This window comes from Ammodytes marinus, assembly GCF_949987685.1.
Source record: "Ammodytes marinus genome assembly, chromosome: 5".
Taxonomy (NCBI): Eukaryota; Metazoa; Chordata; class Actinopteri; order Uranoscopiformes; family Ammodytidae; genus Ammodytes; species Ammodytes marinus.
Window position 1 is genome coordinate 10,704,211 of NC_137234.1, and position 23,108 is coordinate 10,727,318.

The window sequence follows — 23,108 nt, forward strand, 5'->3', positions numbered from 1 at the left end:
GCTCCCAACTACGGTTCGGAGCGTGGAAGCTCTGAAGGTAACACAAGGATCAGGGCTTCACCAAAGCCATTATGATTCACTGTCTGGGAAACATGGCTGTCTGTGTAGACTACAACAACTTCAACAACTACACAGTGTAGTAGTTGTTGAGAGGTTTTAATCCAAACGCTATATGAATGAGTTTAATACAAAAAAAAATCAACAGCTTTTCCATTATTTCTTTATGTGTTGGAGTTGAAGCACCACCTTTTGTTTGTAGTGTCAATGGCCCAGTCCCCTCATCTTCATGCAGGGGAGCTGTTTGAAGTAGCGTGAGTTGAAAGAGAGGGTGGGGGGCGGGGGGGAGACCCAGCACTGACACTCACCTGCCCACACAAGAGCTCTTTTATGTGGTATTTTTGGTCTGGTGTGTTTGCGTGTGTGCGAGACGTAGTTTTTTGTTGTTGTTGCGTATGCCAGCCTCAAAAGTCAGATAATCTGCAAACCTTGATGATTCTCCTTGATTCTCTTGTGTCGGTATTGTTTTGTTCATTCTTTGTGTTTCCTGGTATGGGGCCTCCCTTGCTTTCATCCACTGTGTCTCCCTATGCGTCCTCCTGTCCATATTCAGTCTATGGTCCTTTCCTATACACATTCTTACTGCTCGGCATCTATCACACCTTCTCACTCATTTCTGAAGAAGTCATGAGGTTCAGGTCTAAAGGCTTTAGAGGGTCTTGGGTCGCGCTCTTGGCCTCTGAGGTGTCTGCAGAGCCCTGAAGGGGAGTGTGTGTGTGTGTGTGTGTGTGTGTGTGTGTGTGTGTGTGTGTGTGTGTGTGTGTGTGTGTGTGTGTGTGTGTGTGTGTGTGTGTGTAGCCTATCATTAGAGCAAAAGTCTGACATGTCATTTTAAGCAATTACATGGGGAAACGTCACCTCTTGTTGTAAAGACCTTTTTTTTTTTGCTGTCAACTCCTGGTTTGTCTGGGGGAGAGTTTTTGTCCTCTTTGGGGTTACGAAACAAAGTTGTGACCGCATCGGGTAATTGAGGTCAGTCAGTGCCCAAACATTTGGGGAAGAGGCACATCACGGAAATGAAGAGTGGAAAAAAAATAGTGTTTGTATACAGCTTGGTTAAAATAGGGCACTGCAGGCCAGGGTTCACGGGTAGCTTACTCCCCCCTCCCCTCTCCCCTCGGTTCACCTTCTCCTCTGACTCTCTGTGCTCTTCCTCTTCTGCCTCTCTTCCTTCCCCTCCCTCCCTCGCTCCCTCTCTGTTGCTCTGCAGGCCCTCTCACAGGGCGCCGGAGTGAGTAATGCGGTCACATGACCTCTTGGCGGTGCGTCTGTCATCTGGCTCAGTGGGCCGTGCACTAACGAGGGCATCCCATCACTTGTTGTCTATAAATACCGCCACCCTGTCCTCCATCCTCCTCTTCTCTCTGCTCTTTCTCCCTTACCCCCCACACACCACACACCACACACCACACACCCCCACCCTTTCGGTCCCCTCACACTCTTCAAAAGGATTCTGCCTGTTCGACTGTGAGTGTGTGTGTGTGGTGGGTGTGTGTGTGTGTGCGTGTGTGTGGTTGTGCAATGTTTTGATAGTGTCTGCATGCACGCATGTAGTAGTTTTGTGTGTGGTTGCATTTATACACTTGCAAAAGTATCTAAATTTCATAAGTGTAAGCACATGCACACATTCAGACGTGTCTCTGTGTGTGTGTGTGTGTTTGTGTGCGTGTGTGTGTGTGTGTGTGTGTGTGTGTGTGTGTGTGTGTGTAGATTAGGGGCCAGCCAGCATGGTCAATAAGAGCCATTCAAGCCATAGCCAGGGACCGCTTGGCCCTGTATCCACAGCCCTGTGCTGCTTTTCACCACGTCGTCGCTCAGTGGGTGGCAGAGGGGGAAGAAAGTGAACTCGGAGCTTGAATAAACTGTGGTGTTTGCTATTAAAAAGTTCTTATTGTTCAGTTTATTGCTAACTTGAATGTTTGTCTTGACCGTAAGCTTGTCTTTAAAGACATTTTTTTTGGGGGGGGGGAATTTGTTGCGAAATGTCAAACAAAATTGTGTCGTGATTACGAGTGTTTGATTTCATTCATCCCGATGAATGCTTGCTGAGCTTTTCTCTGACTTTGTGTTAAACCCAGTTACTCTTAATCGGGGCTTAATTGAGTGGTTAGTGGAAGTGAATAAACGGGAAGTGGTTTTGGATTTCCAGAACATTCCTGGAGAAAAAAAGGAATGACGACCTGCTCTGGTTTCAGCCAATTAGAGTGAGATAGCGAGGTCTTGAAAAGTGAAGCCAGGGCAGAATGGAGTCTGTTGGCGGAGGCGGTGAGTGTTGGCTGCAGCTCCCTGGCAGCCTGACAGACTTGTCGTACGATGCTGGGACAGAGTGTGTGTGTGTGTGTGTGTGTGTGTGTGTGTGTGTGTGTGTGTGTGTGTGTGTGTGTGTGTGTGTGTGTGTGTGTGCGTGTGTGTGTGTGCATGCGCGTGTATCTGTATACTGGAGTTTGGGGATTGTGAGACTGGTATCAGTGTCACTCTCAGCTAATCTCTGGACATTTGTAGGATGTTGCCACTTTGATTTGCCATCATCACAGACATCTGTGGATTGGGGCTTACAAGAGGATTGTTGTGTTAGCATTCATGTAGTTTGCTGATGGAATTACTGTGCCAATGAGTGGAGCTTTCATTGCTGGCAATGTAGAACAAAAACAATGTATTTGCATGATTATAATGTCTACCCCAAAATGCAGTTAATAATATTGAATTATTATGTGAAATTAGGTGATATTTGGCCGAAGGTGTAAACAACTACACAATGACAAGAGGCTAAAATCCCAACACCTGACATACACAGTACAAAGTTATATAAGTTATATAGCTAACAGGTTAGCAAACAATTTCTCATCTAATAGTCATGGAGCGGCATCAGCCTTCATTTGTCAGTCTGTCACTTGTTGAATGTAAAGTAGGCCCCATATTTTGATGCTCCACCAACTTGCTTAGCTAACTAATAACAGCTAGTTGCTAGTTTTGTCTATTTGCTGATAGTTTTTTTGGGTGAAAACAGCTGCCTGCCGCCGACACAACAATGTTAATGTTGTATTTAGAGCTCCTTATGCTGCCCCCAATTAGCCCCCAAAAATAATGCATGTTTAAAAAAAATAAAAATTGTCAAAAGTCTCAGAGTGGAACATTCTAGGAAGGTTCATCATTTTACACTGCACATCATCTTTACGCCTATGGTTAATACAAACCTTATTGATTTAAGGCACGTTTTAGTAGCAACCATATTAGTTTTTCTAGAGCAAAGTCAATCTAATGACAACCCCTCTAATTGTTGGAAAGATGATCACAGAGAGTGGAAAAAGCGCATAGGAACCAAAGTGAAGAGATATATAATAAGACTAGAGGTTGGTTGGCGTCACTGCTTTTTCACGCTGTCTCTCTTGCTCATCTATCCCTCCTGTCTTCTCACACTTTCAACACAAACGCAAAGAGGAAATATGCAAATAACGGTGATAAAGGTGTCAGTGTAAATCTTATCTCAAAAAAACACTCTGTCATTTGACTTATTTTCAGTCTTTGAATACTTCACTAGTGTTTAGATTGATGGGTGCCCTATCACCTCTCACCTCCAGGTCAAGTTATTAGTAAAAGTGAATGATGCAATATTGAAAATCGACAGTGGTGGTCCACGTTGTGCAAATTTGACAGGTGACTCAAGATGTTTCAGAAGTTTATGAGGATTGCAGGGCTGTTTTTAATTGTGCATTGTGGAGAGGACAGAGTGCCTGTCAGAGACAATGACACAAACCTCCTTACGGGCCAAGGCCAAAGTCAACTCCGATCCCAGAGCCATGAGAAAGACACCGTCCGTGACATGAAAGGTGATGCCTTTTGGAAATGGCCGTTCTAAAATGAAAGGGCTTTTCTTTTTTTTTTTCTTTTTTAAATCGGTCCGCTGCCTTCTAATTCCTGTGGTGATGTATGGCTTGGGTTCAGAAATGAGGTGCTCCCTGCAACAGTTTCCTGGCAATTACAGGGTGCTAACTTCCAAAGCAGCCAGCTGAGGTGCTCAGAGCAGATGCTGCTCTCCCCTTAGATACTATTCCCGCTGTTGAGGTTAGCATGCTGGTACACTATACCCTCTGTGGCTGTCCGGCTAAGTTGCTTAAATTGTTTAGTTTGATGTGGTGGTTTGTGATTGAAGAGCAAAGAGTCAATGGTGTGTGTTTCACCATGTATGTTATCTGAGTATCTACATACAGCGCGTGCAACATGCATTTGTGTGAAATATGTGTATGAACATATGCACATGGGTGGCTTGGTATTAGCTGGTGAGTCAGCGTGTGTCTCTCTAAGATTCCTAATTTGAAACACATGCTATAGTCACAGCTGGACAGGTTTTCTCGCAAGACCTTCAAATGTCTCACCACATTCCAAATTGGGGGGGCAAATTTTGACAATCTTTCGAGCGCAGGGTGTGCCTGCGTCCCTAATGCGTGCTTGAGCTTTGCCAAGACTGCCTTTCACCTCGGCGTATTCCAAGGGTGTGTGTTAGTGCATTTCAGAAAGAGAGGCTAATTGGAATTGAGCGTGGCCCCCAGATGCCTCCAGACTCTAAGCAATCACTCTCACACTTGACACACATTTTCACATGTGTACGCACGCACACACACACACACACACACACACAAACCCCCCCCCCCCCCCCCCACACACACACACACATGCACACACATACATCATCTCACACAGATGTTTTTTTCCTTCCACTCCCCCCCTTTTCCTTCTTTCTTCTTTTCACCTTTTCAAGCCAAACAAAACGGTTGTAAACACAGGGTGCCAGTGGGGGGAGTGGAATGCCTCAGAGGCTTACACAGGCTTTGGTCCTCTCTGACAGACAGTGTGCCTTGTGTTTGACAGTTCCTTAAGGTTGCTGCCGCCTGGCTGCACTGTGGTGGTCCCTGCATGGTCATAAGGGGGATAAGGGGGATGGGTGGAGGTATAGAAGGGATGCTCAGGTCCAGGGTTGAAAGTAAGTCCCCAAGCTGAAGGTGGGGGAAAGGGGGCAGAACACTTTTGAGTTGTAATTAAGGCAAAGTCTAAAGAAAAATTCTTAGAATGTGTTTCTTTGACGATTCCGTGAACTTCTACTTGTTAAGCCAGCAAGGAGTTTGCACAACCTAACGAGAACCAGCACCTGTTTGCCTTTTCGTGGTGTGGAAGCCATTTTCACTAATGTTTTATCACATTCCATTTAGTGCCTCTTATGTTTAAATTGTCCTCTAAAACCCATTGTTAGTGCTTCAACAACATTATCAGTGCTTTTCAGTTTGCATTTTACAGCAGAGTCAGACGGGGAAGAAAGAAAAAAGCCCGGGCCCTTGCTCAAACCCAGGTCTGTATTTCGGAAATGTTTGTGGGCGGCTTGTTTAGTCCATATACCCTGCAGCTGTTCACACCTGTCCGTCATGTGCAAAGACTTCACACTCCATCATTACATTTGCAACAAACATACATACGAGGCCAGGACCGTACAGTGCCAAATTCTGTGTGTGTGTGTGTGTGTGTGTGTGTGTGTGTGTGTGTGTGTGTGTGTGTGTGTGTGTGTGTGTGTGTGTGTGTGTGTGTGTGTGTGTGTGTGTGTGTGTGTGTGTGTGTGTGTGTGTGTGTGTGTGTGTGTGTGTGTGTGTGTGTGTGTGTGTGTGTGTATATATGTGTTTGTGTGTACGACTTTACACTTTTGCAGGTGTTCACCTATGTAAGGTTATCGCTGCAAGTTGCAAATGTATGTCCAATCGGAAACTGGCCAGATGAGTGATATCCTCCCTGGTTTATTAGCGTAATAATTAAAAAACTATCTTGCAGGGTTCTCGAGAGTCTTGAGAACAGGCACAGTCTTTTAGTTTTATTTTATCTGGAGTAGCGGATTGAGTGACTTGTAGTGGAATGGGCGTTTGGCCAGTTGACCTGGTTATGGGTGTAACACAACAACACAACACTAAGTTATCCGCAAATAGCATCCTCTTTTTTTCTTTAGACTTTGATAGCGGTGTGTACCTGAGTAGACAGACAGCAGAACAGGAGAAGGGAGCTCCTGATGTCAAGCCGGTAATGAACTTGGTTCCACATGTTATCACCACTCTAGAGTTTCCTAATCACGGTGCCACTGCTTCCCCGTGCCTGTGTGTGCCCGGACGGCAGGCAGGCAGGCAGGCAGGCAGGCAGGCAGGCGGGCGGGCTGCGTACCCAGACAGACGCCGTCCTGTCTTGCATTCTTTCAGTGAACAGGACCCCTCCGATAGCTTCAGTCAGTGAGAAGTCGGATTTGGTTACACACAAAGGGAAATGGGCCTGCCGTGCTCGCTTTTGCTTATGAAGGCAGTGTCAGCACTTCTTGGCAAAGTAGTTGGTCACAGTGGCGATACACTGTTTGATACCTGGGCGCCTTATTTTCTCTCTATGTCTCAGTGGGTCTACTGTAAGGAAAATCTTTATTATGTTATTTTGTTTATTTAGAAGCCAAGCCGAAGATGATTTCAAGAAAGAATTTCTCCTGTTTCGCCCCATTGTCCGTTGCATATCAGAGGTTTTTATTTTATTTTGACAGAATTCTTATTGTGGCTAAACTAGCTTTATGTCAAAAATCCTACTTACTCATTTTATGTGGAATGCCTAATAGTTGCATCAGGCTTATAGAGCGGGGAGCTCATGTGAAATATTTTGTGTCACTTTGTGCAAAGAGAGAAGCAAACAGTAATGTCTTACTGACATATCTATTGGGTGGGTTAAATACATGTCTTTCATCATGACTATATGGTTTTGGAATCGGTCCGAGGCTGATGGAAGGGACATGTGATATAAGACTAGAGCTCCCTTCAAAAAGAACACCCCCAACATACAATATAGATTTGATTGACCTCAAAGAATGTTTGTGGCACCTACTGTACATTTCAGTTTCTGGTTACTCTAATTGACACTACTTTTACTGTCTTTCACTTTCTCTATATCTGTCTGTATCAATGTCACTCGCTCCTTCTCCCATTTCTTCTTTGGACAGCTGGAGGAGTTGTATGCCTTTCGGTGAGGGTAAACATCAGCTGAATTAGGATTTCTTTTAAGGTTTACATTGAGATCAAAACAGAGAATTAAGAAGGGCAAAGAGAATCACCGCTCCCCAGCTGTGGGTGCAATGACTCTACAGGAGAAACGTGTTTGAAACAGTCTGTGTTTGTCTTCGGCACTACAGGAGTTTCACACATTGTTTTCTAACATGACCTGTGTGTGTGTGTGTGTGTTTTCCTCTCTATTCATATGCAGTACTGCAGACACGGCATGTGTGTGAACAAGGAGTTGGACCTGCAGCCGGTTCACGGGGAGTGGGGTCCCTGGGGGCCCTACAGCGCCTGCTCCAGGTCCTGTGGTGGAGGAACACGGAGCAACGGCAGAGACTGTAACAAGCCCGAGTAAGAATGAAGACTCTGTATTAAGACTCTCAACCACCAAGTACAGTAGTAAAACAAAGCAGAGCAGTCATGCCCGATTGAGAGGTGTAAACAAGCCTAAGTCAGTTACTAACCTCAATGTCAGATTCAATTGGTCTCGAAACTTTTTAAAGCAACACCCATCAGCTAGCTTGTTTCCTTAGTGTGAATTAAAGGTGCAAGCAAAATCACTGTTGGTCAAAATCAGTGAATATCTCCTCACAATCTGAATCCTGCCCTTACTGTGTGTGAGCGCTGACAAAAAATAATTCAGTGTTAATATACAGCCTAGGCTCTGTAAAAAGGCATGTTGCTAGCTATGGTGTTACCCCTTTGTTGACAGAGCCTAGGCTATGTATTAACACCAGATATTATCTCAGCGTGTATATGGTATGGACAGGTAGCGGAGCATGAGATATTTACTGATTTTGAGCCTTCTACAGAATTACTGACTGCACCTTTAAATTGTAGACAACAAAGTCATAAAGCAACAGTAAAATGAGAGCGAAAATGATCTTAATATTGAACCTAGGTGATGCGTCTTGTCTTAATCCAGGCCCAGGAATGGCGGGAAGTTCTGTGTGGGTCGCAGGATGAAGTTCCGCTCCTGCAACACTGAGCCGTGTCCACGAGGACAGAAAGATTTCCGCGAGGAGCAGTGCTCTCACTTTGACGGCAAGCACTTCAACATCAACGGTCTACCTCCCTCCGTCCGCTGGGTGCCCAAGTACAGCGGCAGTGAGTACAGCAATGGCATCCGAACACATGTCATTTGACTCTGCTGTGGCATCTTGTGCTGCAACATCACACACGTATACTATTTACTATACTATGAGGGTTGAAGCCAGTGATACACCTTGCTTGGTGCATTTAAAGGTGGAGCCGGTGATTCTGGAGAACGCTTGTTGTCAAAATCACTTTTGGTCAAAATCAGTGAATATCTCCTTGTGAAACTGTCCGTTCTGTGTGCACACACTGAAATAATAAATAATCTGGTGTTAAATCACAGCCTAGGCTCTGTAAAAGAAGATATTCATTTTGACCAAAATCGATTTTGACAACTAGCGTTCTCCAGAATCGCTGCCTCCACTTTTAACTTAAATAAATAAGTACATTAAGTAATTAATGAATATGAATATATATATATATATATATATATGTGTGTGTGTTTCTTTCCTTTACCATACTTTGCATTGCCTTGATAAGGGCTACCTGGGGTAAATCTTTACTTAAACGCTTAGCAATAGCAACACTACAGCAACAAACATCCTTTCCATACAAACCTTTCTGGCAGCTTTCCATCTCCCAGCCGTATCTCGTTCCATGCCGAGATTGGCCTGCCCAGCTACATGAGAATGCCATCTGGCAAAGACCACCATGTCTAAGTTACTGCAAGTGATTCATTCATTTAATTGATGCGATGCAAGCAAACAGGCCAAGCCCACTGGAGCCAGTATGTTGTCACATTATTCCAGACAGCAGATAAAAGTATAAGACAAATTTAAGGTGTTGTGTTTTTTTAGAATTGTAATTTTCTTATTCTTATTAATAGCAATTGTTTTGCTCTACTTTATTTTCTAGTTCTAATGAAGGATCGTTGTAAGCTCTTCTGTCGGGTTGCCGGGACTACGGCGTACTATCAGCTGAAAGACCGTGTCACCGACGGCACCCCGTGTGGGACGGACACCTTTGACATCTGTGTTCAAGGCCTCTGCAGGGTATAGTCGTCTTTTATATTGAATTTACCCCAACCCCCCATATTCTCATACTATCACAATTTGTAGTGCCACATACGGTATGTTTATCCATGTCAAAGCTACATTATGGATGTTCAGTATTATTGTACTATTACACGATCAACATTTGTAATTACCGGAAAAGATGGAGCCGGAGTTTTCAGTGTGACAATCAGAAACACCTGCATTTGTTGATGTCCGTGAGACACTGCCGACAAATGCCTGTTTCAAAACATTCATTCTTTTAAGACTTTTTTTTATCTCAATCCCTTCACATCACACATTTGTTTTCCTTCCCTTCTTCATCTCTGCGTCTTCAGCAAGCAGGCTGCGACCACGTTCTCAACTCAAAGGCCAGGAATGACAAGTGTGGAGTGTGTGGCGGGGACAACTCCTCCTGTAAAACCCTGGCGGGGACATTCAACGACGCTCAATATGGTAGGTCCTCGCTGCTTAGGTGACATACACTAATAGCTTAGGGGTTTACAAAAGAAAGTGTTGGTATTAAACATTCTGTACGTCAGCTACTATATCTTGTGCACAGTATACATAGAAGGGCTAAGAGAGACTTCAGTTCCATGCGGCTGCCAGTAATGCTGACATGCTGTATGCTCACATGAGATTCTGATGTCATGTCTGGTTACGTTTAACCGCATTGCATTTAGATTTTTCAGCAACAATGTGCACTTCGGAGCACATCAATCTTCTCCAAAGGTTTCAGAAACTGATGAAGACAGCGATCTCGCTCTTTCGTGTCTTCGATAGCAAACACAAAATCTGACATCACCCTTTTGAACTGTTCTGTTTAAGGCGGTGTTTTGACATGGGCCAAGTGCTGATTGCATCCAACCATTTATTTTTTCTGGTTGGTCTGGGCAGTAAAACAGCAGAAGCATCAGCATTAAAAGCCCTGGGTGTGGCCGCTGTCATGTTTACTTTGCATTTGTTTGGCGCTGGGGCTTCAGATTCTCTCTCTCTCTTTATCCATCTGCTTTCTTTCTGCACACTGTCGGATGGGGGCACAGGGTTTGAGGACTCTGTTTGGAAAAAAACAGGCACTGTCTGAAATCTGGCTTGACCTCAAGAAATAGAACTTGAGTGGGAGTACAGCCCAGGCAAGATATCCCTCAGTTCCTGGGTCCTCCAGTCCTGTCTTTCTGTCGTTCACACTTTTGTTCTTTTTCTATTTCATTGTGTTTTCTTTTGTTTTGTCTTTTGGGAAGCGAAGTCACATCTTCATTTAGCAAATTGCAATTAAAGAAACACGTCGATCAGGTTTCAGAGTGCTGAGCTGACAGTTGAAATAACACAGCGTATAAACATTTTCCTTAGAGGGTGTTGATACATGGTAATGGGGTTTTCATATAACTGAGACCTGAAACCCTTTCAACGTATCAGCTTATTTGCACAGCATTACATAACATGTAACATAAATACATGACACTTTGACGTTTTTGCGAGGTCTTTCTCCAAGAATTGAGATGTTTGATGAGCTAAGACTTAAGGCAGTCAGGTTTTATTCCCATTTTGGACTACATCATAAAAACCACTGTTGACCTTAACAAATGCTTGGTTTGGAGTGTCTCAAGACAACCAACCCAGCAAAAATATCACCCCCCCCCTCCAAAAAAAAGTAAACAAGCTTTACAGAGTGAGGATGTATGAGTTCAAGTTGACTCATAGTTGTTTATAAAATTGTGATTACCTATGTAAACTTTTTTTCAGTCACACCCCTTCAAGTTTCTTCAAGTCTTAAAAGAGAGCCATTTAGGGTTTGATGTCCAGCACCATATCTCTTGGCTAAGTCATAAAGGCATGAATCACTTTCATTTTTATTAGTTTGTGTTACTTCTTGCACCCCTTTTGGACAAAAGCGGTAGCGTTTTTTACTACGCCAGCTGTAGTTCCTGAGTGAGCGTACCCATGACAAAGGCATTAAAAAAAACAATATAAAAATAGCATTCTTTGCACGGATGGTCTCGTTTGCTGTTCCATGTCATTTCTGATCATCAGAGGAAAAATGAGACTGTTTCAGAAATATTTTCAAATTTCCTCATAGCACTTTAAGTCTTGTGAAAGGGTAAGGCTTAAAACTCATGTTGACCACTCTATAAATACATCATCTTCTTATGAGTAGCAGAGAGAAACTTGTGTGAGTGTAAAACCCTGACACTCTCTATAAGTGCAGCATGGTTGTGTTTTCTTTCCCCCGGGGCTGGTGTGTGTGTTTAGTGTTCATCCCTGGGTCACTCTGTGGTGGCGGAGGATTGTTTGTGTGGTCAGTTGCTAAGCTGGGGGGGATCTCCAAGGTCTCAGATGGATTTTGGATACAGTGTTTCCCTCATTGAGTACTAGTAGGGGCTGGGCTGGTGGCGATCGTTGGATTTGCTTTCTTAAGTTCATATGCCTTTGTTGTTTTATGGGCTTATCCTGTCCACAGTGTTTAGGGAGGGAGTTTAACATGATATCTAAAAACAGTAACACTAAACGACAAGGGCGACTCACTGTAGATATACTGTGGGCTTTTGTGTTGTGGTGAAAAGGTTTGTTTTGGGGTTTGGGTTTTAAAGCAATATAAGTTGTTTCCTTTTTCCTGAAAAGCGTGGGCTAAAACGGAAATGGTTGTCAGTCATGATTGACATGGCTTTGGATGACATTACCCTGTGTGTGTGTGTGTGTGTGTGTGTGTGTGTGTGTGTGTGTGTGTGTGTGTGTGTGTGTGTGTGTCAGTGTGTGTCAGTATGTAAGATCTCCACGGTTGATGGGAGAAGAAATGTAAACCAAGTGCTGCCCCCGAGTGGCTCAAGGTGTCAGATAAACCATCACGTCACACCAGCCCACACCTTTCCTCCAATTTCTTTCAGTTTACATTTTAGTTTGAAGGCAGCAGTAGGTAGTTGGAAACCTGACCTGACCGATTATAAAATATATGTAACAGACAATGTTAAAAATTAGACACTAACTATACAGGGTTTGTTATGTATGTTGGGTGTACAACAATGTGCACAATCTGTAGATTTAAATACTCTTGAAATGCTGTACAAAAAGTAAACAAAGCACAGTGCAGCTATGGCCAATTCAGGATTTGAATCCAAAACTGGATGATGGAAGAAATAGAAAGAGTAAAAATGTGAGCATTCAATATAAGCTTACAGTTTGCAAAGCTTGCTGCTACAGCTGCATTCCTGTCAGTACATAAAATAAATGTATTGGTCCCATTTCCCTTGTATCCTATTTCATTCCTTGGCCCCTGTTAAGTCTCCAGCCCTATATTTTCATTGTCGCCTCTTGGGCTTTCACGCGCTCCCTCTCCCTCATGGACACTCGTTTTCTATGTTAGTTTATCATGGGACAACAGGCCCGGCGTAGTAATTACAGGCCAAAGGTATAGGTCCAGGGAATAATTACATATCATTTCACGGGTCGGGCCTCTGAGACTAAAACAAGGCCTCCTGCAGGTTATTTGAGAGGACTGTGCCTTTTTTTCCCCGTATTTTTCCAAGTGTGACATTTAAATCCCTGGTGGTTGGAAGCGGACTTCCCTGACTGGGATTTTGGTTAAGCATAGTGGAGCTATTATAAAAAGTTGAGGTGCGGTCATCACACTGATGTTGTTGTTGCTTCATTGCTTCCCCTATGAGACCTTTTCATAATGTGTTGTCATTTTCTGTGCTCTCCGTCTCTGTCAGTGTCTCATTCTTTCCTTTTCTTCTTTTCCAGGTTACAACGTAGTGGTGCGGATCCCAGCCGGAGCCACCAACATTGATATCAAACAGGTCAGCTACTCTGGAAAGCCAGAGGACGACAACTACCTCGGTGAGTGTGCAGTCTGTGTGTGTGTGTGTGTGTGTGTGTGTGTGTGTGTGTGTGTGTGTGTGTGTGTGTGTGTGTGTGTGTGTGTGTGTTCTTGCGCGTGCGTGCGTGCAACGATGTGGTTTCAAACAACACCCTATCAAATTGAAGGTTATTCTTGGAAGAATAAATCCATTACATGGAAGCAGTCCAACCCTAATAAGATGTTTATATTCCACCCCTTCAGTTCTCATCCCCATAGGTCAATGCCATTATCCCTTAACATGACCATAAACCCCCCCAGGCTTTTAGTGAAGGAACGGGTAAGGGGAACTCGGGCCAAACTGTTGTCAAAGCGTTTGCAGAAAGGAAAAGGGGCTGTCATTGGAGTGTATATGAAGGAAACGTGCTGGGGCGTTGGTCCATCTGGTCATGGCAAAGTAGGGTTGGTTGGGAAAGCAAATGGAGTGTCAGCCCCTGAGAAAGATAAATGAGGCAGCAATAGGTGCTAATTAGAGGCATGTGGAGCATGAAAGTGGATATAGGGGTATAAGGTTAGATGGACCCACTGGGCTCAGAGTTTGTGTGTGTGTGTGTGTGTGTGTGTGTGTGTGTGTGTGTGTGTGTGTGTGTCTGTGTGTGTGCTTGCATGTGGGAGAGACAGAGAGAGAGAGGAAACAAGAAAAGACTTTTGCCTATGTAGAATGGACGGGGCGCCCATTTTCAGATGGTTCAAGTTGGGTTCAAGAAGTCAAATTGTCAGAAAACACATCTGGCGGGGTCTCTTTGCCATGCTGCTGTGTGAAAGCTTGACTGCAGCTGTTGCTGAGTGCCAAAGCCGCACGTTGAGTGAGTGTTGTCTGTATTAAACCTGGCTGCTTATTTGTTAGTGCGGCTTGTACAGTATGTAGAAAGTGTTTTGTGAGGAACAACTTACGTACATGGCAAATTAACTTTAAAGCTTTCTCCAGTTCGACTTGTAAGGCAACTCAGCGCCTGTTTTGATTTACCTATACTTAGTTGTATTTTTTTTTATTTAAATTTCTTAACATATTACTTCCATCTGGTATCTGTATTATATGACATTCTTTTGTCTTTTATCATAAGATACTTTGCAAAAGTCTTGATCAACTAAAGACCTATATAAATCAACGCACCTGCTTAAGGGCTTGATGACCGTTATCAGGGAAAATGTTTCACAAAAGGGGAATCCTTGGGTCTACTTAGACATCCACCAGAGCACAGCTGTGCTTTGTCAAGTAAACATGAAGAAATGTACAGTAGATCTCAATTGTCGTTCTGAAAGAAATATCTACACATACAAATACCAATACAAAAAAAAAAAGGATAAATCAATGCAGAAAGCAATCATGAAAAAATAAAATGTGAAAAGAAATCTTGAAGACGGATAGTCCTTTTACATTATCTTAGCTCTGTGTCATGCTTGTGATGAAACAGCCTCTTAAGTTGATGTTTCAGAAGTGCCTGCCAAGCGAGAGAGTATCTTTTGGAAGAAAGGCTGAGTTACAGAGATTTGAAGAATGTGTGCTGAGCCAAGGGATGACTGAAGCTGTTCTGGAAGCTCATGGTGGCTCGCTCAAACCCTTTTTAATACACATCATGATGCTGTTTTTATTTCCAAACTCTTTGCTGTGTCGATGCATATTGTATTGAGAACAGCATTTGTTCTGGAAAAACAAATGTAACCTTGCAATGCCACCATGCCAGGTTTACTCATTTTCTTAGAGCATTAAGGTGTGAATATTTCTGGATAGTAGCCTTTTCCAAAGATGCATCTTCCAGCCAGCACAAGGCATGAGAACAACTTTTAGATTCTCTTATAAGTAAGGGCTCACTCTTTGTGTGTCTGCTTATTTTCTAAAGCATTGTTGTTGGCTTTCTTTCCATGTCTGCAAAGTGTCAGTGATGACAACCAGAGTCTGTGGATCATTCCCAAAACCCCACAGACCCCACAGTCGTGGTTGGCCTGAAGTTGACTAGCTGGCATCCAACAATGTGCACACTTAAATGTACACAAAAAGTTGTGCCTGGAGACTTAATCACACACATTGTTTCGCCATGCACACTCCGATTGTAATTAACTGTGTGCTTCTTGGAAAGAGGTGGTCGGTGTTCATTTCGGGTCATATGTGCAAGTTTGCAAAGTGTCTATCCATGTGTTCCCGTGTGTTATTTGTGTGTGTAGGTTAATGTACTTGTTTGTAGTTTGCGGTCAGTGGAGCTGCTTTGTTTGCATTGCAATGTCAGTCATTAGCAAGAGTCACGCAGTCTAACTCCAAATAACTGCAATTTAGTTCTGCCAATGTTTCATCATACCTCCCCCCAACAACAATGGCTCTGCAGAACAATAGGTTTGGTAACACACAAACACTGTTTACTTAACATATTGTTAAATGATGAAATGAGGACTGCCACATCTCGTAAACATTCCCGGAAAGCCTCCAATTTCTGAAAAGAGAGGAACTCATTTCGGGAACCAATCCGTTCCTTGACTAGGGTTGAATGCTGTTTTCACATTTGAAGTTCTGCGTTTGGTTCATGGTTTTGTGGTCAAATGTGTTGGTTCTTATATGGCTCTGTTTTTGTTATTCCAGCATTATCTGATAGCCACTCCAACTCCCTCCTTAATGGGAACTTTGTGGTGGCCATGTTCAAAAGGGAAATCCCCTTCAAGGGAAGCGTCATCGAGTACAGCGGCTCGGACACAAAAGTGGAGCGCATCAATTGCACTGAACGCATCGAAGAGGAGCTCATTCTGCAGGTATATTAGGAAACTCTTTTGCATTTTAACAATTGCCTTTTCTTTATCAGTTCTTTATTTTTTACTTTAGTTATCCAGTGTATTCCTCTGTTTTGCCTCCTGCCTCACTCCTTATGTCTTGATCTCTACATCTCCCCAACTAACATACCGAGCTAGATAGACCTCTGTTTAAGGTTTAAAAGGATGAGATCTCTGTTTTAGATGTATAGGCAAACATAAGAAAAGCACCGCTAAGTCTTTCGGGCCTTGCCTTTCCCACCAGGTCTTGTGTGTTGGAAACCTCTACAACCCAGATGTCCGTTACTCCTTCAACATACCCATCGAAGAACACAGGGAGCAGTTTGTGTGGGATCCCTCAGGCTCCTGGCTCGAGTGCAACCGCAACTGTCAGGGTAAGATCTTAGCTTGGCTGCAGAAAGCCTCCAAATATGATGAATATGATTGTTTCTCTTCAGTGAATCTTAAAAAAAAATTAAACTTTGATTATAATTTGAATGATCTGGGAACCTATCGTGCAGTACATATTTGATGTACTTTTAAGGTCCATGGTTGTCTTACAAATTGCAACATTTGTTCTTGTGAAGGAATGTTTGTTGCTAGACACACACATTTCGCAGCTCATCTGGAAATAAACCCCTAAGATTTATAAACCGCAGATCTGTAAAAAGTGTGAAATGTATGGGATCCATATTGTGTCTCACAGCGCTCACTACATAAACTATTGTCAGGCGGACGTGGTTGTAAGCATCAGTGCACATTAGCGGATTAGCATTTCTCTCACGTCGCTAACTCTGTCATCCGTGAATTCTTCTATATAAATCGGCCTGTGGCTAACCCCGGTGTGACCCCGGCCAATCACATCGCCCAACACTTTCCCTTTAGCCTGGCCCTTAACCCGACTAAGCCCATCAAATTTCCCCTTTTAGAAGCAACCTAATCAGGCTCGCAGTGGGTCAGAGTGCACAGTGGGATCCAGTCGTGGGGTCTGAGAAAGACATGAACCCTTAACAAGCTATGATGGGGGGACTTATTAAGCTAGTCAAAGGTGAAGAAATGTGATAATTTGGCAAGTGAACCGTCTGCGTGATTTTAACCCTGTTTTTTTTCTTCGTGTGTGTGTGTGTGTGTGTGTGTGTGTGTGTGTGTGCGTGTGCAGGTGAGCGCAGGCGAAAGGTGGTATGCGTGCGTAAGAGTGATCACCTTGAGGTATCGGACCAGCGCTGTGAACGTTTACCTCGCCCCGTTGCTGTCGCTCAGCCCTGCAGCACTGACTGTGAACTCAGGTGCGCATTATTGCACGAAGGGACACGCTTAAACCCAGGAAACATTTCTACAGGGTACAAGAGGCACAACGTTTGTCTTAATTATCTCCCTCCCTTCACAGGTGGCACGTTGCCGGAAAGAGTGAATGTTCTGCTAAATGTGGCCCAGGCTACCGCACCCTGGATGTGCAGTGCATGAAGTACAGCCTGATGAAGAGACAGAGTGAGAGGATAGAGGCCAGTGCTTGTAGCGATGTGGCCAAACCTCAAACCAGAGAGTCCTGCCACGGGGACTGTCTGCTTAAGAGCTGGCAGTACAGCGCCTGGTCACAGGTACAGTCAGGGGAATTGTATTAAACTGTGCATGCTGGGTACACAGACTGAATCCTTTTTATTACTATTATCTGATAAACAGTGCATTTAGACTTATAACTGTTCATAGCCTACTTGAACGTCTGAAACATGTGTAATATGGTATATACAATATTGTATTAAGTACCTTCAATACATCATTTTTGGACAGAAGAAAAATCATTTTGAAGGGCATTTCTCGTTTGCACATTTCATCATCATAAGAATGTCATTATTGGAAACAAGTACAACATAGATAAACACATGAGTAGGTGGCCTAAGCATGTTCAATGTATTTCTTTGCACACAGTGCTCCAAACTATGTGGACGCGGGAGCCGTAGCAGAGAGTCTTACTGTATGAACAACCTGGGCAGACGACTGGCCGACCGCGACTGCAACGAATACCAGAGGGCGGTCACTGAAACCTGCAACGACCAGCCGTGTCCAAAGTGGACTCTTAGCGAGTGGAGCGAGGTGGGAACCTCTTTTTCACACACACACGCACGCACACGCACACCCACACCCACGCACACAACCAAAATCACAACAAAGCAGTGAGAAGATTTGAATACACCTTATTCCAAGTCTTTCCTCCTCTCCTCTGGGAAGGGATTCTTTCAAGCATAACTGTACACTTTGACAGAAAACCAGCTTTCAGAACTGCTCAGCGCTGATAGAGTCTAGTAAAGTACACTTTAGCAAGATTATATCCAGGTTTCATTGACGCTGTATTTCTCTATGATAAGTTTGAAGGATGTAGTTTATTTTTGCCGTTGAATTATACTATCCACGCGCACACATCCTTCCCTTACACTTTCATATTAATCATTTTATCTATTTCCACCATCATCCCCGCACACCCTTCTTCCCCCAGTGCCCGGTGACTTGTGGAAAGGGCATGAGGCACAGACAGGTGTCGTGCAGTATGGGAGCGCGGGAGGAGAAGCTGAGCGAGCACCTTTGCAACGCGGCCGGCAAACCGTCTGCTGTGGGGAGCTGTGAGCTGCCTGAGTGTGCATCATGGCAGGCTGGGGTCTGGGGAGCGGTGAGTATTGCAGACACGCACACACCCATACACACACACACACCCGTGCGCGCAAACACACAAAAATACACACACACACAAGCGCACACACACATGCATGCAGATAAGACATAGACGCACTGGGGCGAGGTGACCTGATGCAGTCTTTGATTGAGGAAATGGGTTTCATGTGTGGATTGCTGACAGGAGTTTGACTTGTAACTGTTACTCTGCACGTGTGTGTGTGTGTGTGTGTGTGTGTGTGTGTCACTGTATGTGTGTGTGTGTGTGTGTGTGTGTGTGTGTTTGTGTGTGTGTGTGTGCATACATACATGTGTGTGTGGTCACAGAGACAGAAAGCTGTGTGTAGGATTGACGGTATCGATTTCAACTGTGTGTATGTGCAACCTGATACACCGGCAAGTTTCGGAAGAGTGTGCTCCTCTGACTCCAGCTGCCATTTCCTCCATAGTGCTTTTCGTTTGCCCTCATATCCTGTCAGACTAAACCTGACCCACAGTGCACGCAAACACACACGCGCACACACACACACACACACTCCACACTCGTTCCAGGTTTCCGACTGTTTCTATAGCGATTTAGCCCTGTTAGGATAAAGCACAAACCGAATAAAACATGTATGAATGGGTGTCTTTGGCCATTCATACTCTACTTTATACACGTAGCTCTAATGCCCTCCCACACGTGTTTGTATGAAGTCAGATAGTTGTATTTACAGAGCTGGAATATATTGGCCCGTTAATGCCTGTGTAATTATAATTTGCTGCTCAAATAAACCTATCCCGTGGCACTTCCTCTGCTCTCGTGTACCTGAACACTGTCGGAAGAATTGGGTAAAGGGTCAGGTTGAGACCGTGTGTGTGTGTGTGTGTGTGTGTGTGTGTGTGTGTGTGTGTGTCTGTGTGTGTGTGTGTCTGTGTGTGTGTGTGTCTGTGTGTGTGTCTATATGTGTAAAGAGTCCTACCCAGACTCTGCTGAGCTGAACCTTGACTGAGGCCCCTGTCTAATATATCAACCTTGACATACTTAGATAGAGTTTGAGATACGCTTGCGGTTGACTGGGCTTTCTCCCTTCATGTGTTTGTCTGTGATTCTGTCTTCCAGTGTGCGGTGACCTGTGGCCACGGATACCAGATGAGAGCTGTTAGGTGTGTGTCTGGGGACTACGGTAACACAGTGGATGACAGAGAGTGCAATGCTGCGGCCAGGCCCAGAGACAACCAGGTAAAACAATAACAAAAAAAAAAAAAATATATATATATATTAATAACCGCTTGCAAATTCTCCCAACCACCTCAAATAAGCCAAGGTTCACCCTTAATGTTGTATAGGTTTTGACCTGCTTATCACAGTTAAATCAGGATTTGGTGATTGTTTTAAAAATAATAGTTCTCCAAAAATCACTGACTCCACCTTTAAAATCTTCATATGGATAATGATGTACACACTTTGCTGGCACACAACACTTCACTTTCATTGGAAAGCCAATGAAGTATGTTTTGTAATGCATGACCAGCAACTGTGGCTCTACATCCAACTACATGACATACTTTTATGTTTCAAGTTCACTCCCAATCTGATTCCACTGGATGCTTTAGATAACATTTGACAGCTCAATGAGCGACCACACTTCATTTGGGTGATATTGATGAGTTGTTTAGCTAAGGACAGGCTTTTGTCAATCCTCTACTGATTGGAGTATCCTTGATCTTCACTCTTTGAAGATCAAGTCTAAGACCTTCATCACAAACTTCACTCAAGTAAAAGGTTGTGACCCGCTCGACCTCTGCAGCTCTCTTTAAATGTTTGCCTGTTCTGCTTTGCTTTGACCCAAAGTCCATGTCAAGGTCAAGGTGGACAAAGACCATAAGGTCTGCTGCACACTTTACCAGAGTGGCTAAAGTGTGTGTTGCATAAGGGCTCTTTAGACACTGATGGAAACTTAGCTTAGAGTGTTGAACTGATGACCTGTCAGTCTCAAGATAGGGGGATCCGTCTCAGCTGTGGGAATTGAGGTCACCCCCACTGTCTGGACAGAAGTTGTGCTGTTACAAGCTTCTGGAAATGGGACTAAACAAGAAAAGGGATTTTCTTTTGCAGCTGGAGACATCCTCAACCAGTTTATACATAGCCTTTTGTTTCATCTTTTATTTTGTGTATACTGAATATTGGTTCTCCAATAGCTGTTTGTTTAGGACGATTTCCGCACCACATGTACTGGATCTTGAATCTTTCTGGTACTTGGACTGCTTATATAGTGTGTGGGGGTCGGGGGGGATGTCTGAAATGTGTTTAGAAATCTCATTGGTATATTTACTCCCACCACTTGTAGAGTAGTGATGTACAACTCACATTCGTTGCTCATTGTATTGTGTTTGCGTGTTTATTTTCTTGTAGGACTGTGAGATGCCAGCGTGTGCATGGTCCTCTCCGGCACACAGCACACCTCGTCCAGACAACTCAGCCCAGCTCCTGACTCAGTGGAGATACGGCTCCTGGACGGCGGTAGGAAAACAAATAGGGCTTTATTGGGTCTATCAGAGCACATTAAAGCCTGGTTGGTTTACAGACCAGAGAATATACACAAGGCGATGTGGTTTTTTTGTTGAATGGTAAACAAATTCCTTCATCGTTTCGTTCCGTCTTCCTGTGTGTGCAGCTTGAGGGAAATGGCCTTAGCTCTGTCTTTGACAAGGGGAATGAAAAATGAGATTACTGATGAGAGTGTGTGTGTGTGTGTGTGTGTGTGTGTGTGTGTGTGTGTGTGTGTGTGTGTGTGTGTGTGTGTGTGTGTGTGTGTGTGTGTGTGTGTGTGTGTGTGTGTGTGTGTGTGTGTGTGTGTGTGTGTGTCTGTTTGTTTAATAGAGGAAGGAAAACCACACTCCAGTAATGACAGATATCCTGCATGTGTGTTTGCAAATACTGGGTATACATATTAAACTTGAATGTATACCCCAACATTCCTTCCGATAGTACATACTATGCAGGACCATGATCCTTGTTGGCATTGTCTCGTTTACCCCCTGCTGAATCCACATACACACACACACACACACACACACACACACAGGCTCCACTGTCTGGGCTGAGAGGCCCCTCTGTCTCTCTGATACTTTGCATTGTTACTCATCGCAAATGAAAACCAGATTCCATCTAAACACGAGTCTACGGTTTCTAAGATTGAACCCACGTCTGTCAATCTGGAAGAAGTCGGTGTGAGCTCACATGTCAGAGAGGCCAGCGCCGGTGTGGTCCTTGGAGACACGCCCACATAACACACACACACACACACACACACACACACACACACACACACACACACACACACACACACACACACACACACACACACACACACACACACACACAAACACATAAGTACACATCCATACATTTCTCCCAGAGCAGCGGAACTGCCATCCTCTGAATAGTGTAATTGATATGAGAAGGTTATTAATGGACCTATTTGAGCCGGAGCCATTTGATTGCATTAGGTATTCATCCCCGTCAGGAAAGTTTACTGTGACGTCCCGTAGTACAGCTATAGAGTGAAGGCAGGTGAAGGTTGATCAGAGAGTCATTCCAGGACACAACCGGGAGATGGAAGAGAAAATCATAAACATGTTTTTTGTCCGACATCAGGTAAACACGAACATACGATGTCAGGAATTATAATTGAACTGCAAAAAGAAATACCGCCAGGTCTAGAGAAACTTGCTCGTGACAATCAAGACCATGTGGCTTTTAAAGAAAGTTGAATTATCTTATGAAGTTGTTTGTTTCGCATCATGGTTGAAAATCATCAACATTGATCTTACTGCACTGGTCAATCAAAACGCAAGTTACTTTTTTACCATACAGTATGTAATTGCATGCGTACTACAGCAACTATAGATCTATAGATACAGTACATGGTATATTTTGTGTAGAGCATAGTGTGCTGTCATTACTTATAGGGCTGCCAGTTTGCAAAATGTGCAAGGCACAGCTTACATGGCACAACAGGCCAATCTTGTGGTGCATTTTCTATACAGTCAGACAGTCATTATCTCATGAATATTTTGGGTCGGAATTCAAATATAGGCATCACTTCTTTTTTTTTAAATACACACACACACACACACACACACACACATGGTATAAAATGTTTTCAATTCCACATGAGACACATATTCATCTCTATTCTGCTTGTGTCTGCATGTACCTCCAGTGCTCAGTGTCTTGCGGAAAGGGGAAGCGTGCGCGCTATGTCAGCTGCAGGGATGCCCAGGGAGGGGTGGCCGACGAATCCCACTGCGCCCAGCTGCCCCGCCCCCCAGAGACCTCCGTCTGCTTCATCCCCTGTGGCCAATGGCGTGCCGGGGAGTGGTCTCCGGTGAGTGAAAAAAATAAAACAACAACACTATGTCCAATCAATACAGATGTGCTCCACTCCAGAGACTTTCACTTGTCATCGAGTTCATTTTTTCCAACAATTTTAATCAACCAAAAATAAAATAGGCACTTGGCCCTCCTGTGACAATTAAGTATGGATCTGTGAATGTCAAGACAGCCACACATTCTTGACAATGTCCCTTAAAGGCCAGTCAAGTGGTGGACTAGTTTAACTCTTAGTTTAAGGAGCCAAGCAGGATTTACAGTGACAGGGTCATGAT

General features: G+C 44.0%; 1 protein-coding gene across 1 annotated transcript in view; it reads left to right on the plus strand.

Annotated features, from left to right (window-relative positions):
• The window catches only part of LOC307250300 (A disintegrin and metalloproteinase with thrombospondin motifs 20), a gene marked incomplete at both ends in the record, with an annotated part of 84,168 nt that overhangs the window by 29,985 nt on the left and 31,075 nt on the right, over window positions 1-23,108 (plus strand). Inside the window, 14 exons of the mRNA XM_080027343.1 lie at window positions 7,321-7,466; window positions 8,041-8,222; window positions 9,066-9,202; window positions 9,541-9,658; window positions 12,941-13,036; window positions 15,628-15,794; window positions 16,057-16,186; window positions 16,951-17,077; window positions 17,179-17,389; window positions 17,718-17,882; window positions 18,283-18,453; window positions 19,558-19,677; window positions 20,851-20,958; window positions 22,664-22,828. Coding sequence (XP_079883469.1) covers window positions 7,321-7,466; window positions 8,041-8,222; window positions 9,066-9,202; window positions 9,541-9,658; window positions 12,941-13,036; window positions 15,628-15,794; window positions 16,057-16,186; window positions 16,951-17,077; window positions 17,179-17,389; window positions 17,718-17,882; window positions 18,283-18,453; window positions 19,558-19,677; window positions 20,851-20,958; window positions 22,664-22,828 — 2,043 coding nt within the window. The remainder of the gene's footprint in view (window positions 1-7,320; window positions 7,467-8,040; window positions 8,223-9,065; window positions 9,203-9,540; window positions 9,659-12,940; window positions 13,037-15,627; window positions 15,795-16,056; window positions 16,187-16,950; window positions 17,078-17,178; window positions 17,390-17,717; window positions 17,883-18,282; window positions 18,454-19,557; window positions 19,678-20,850; window positions 20,959-22,663; window positions 22,829-23,108) is intronic.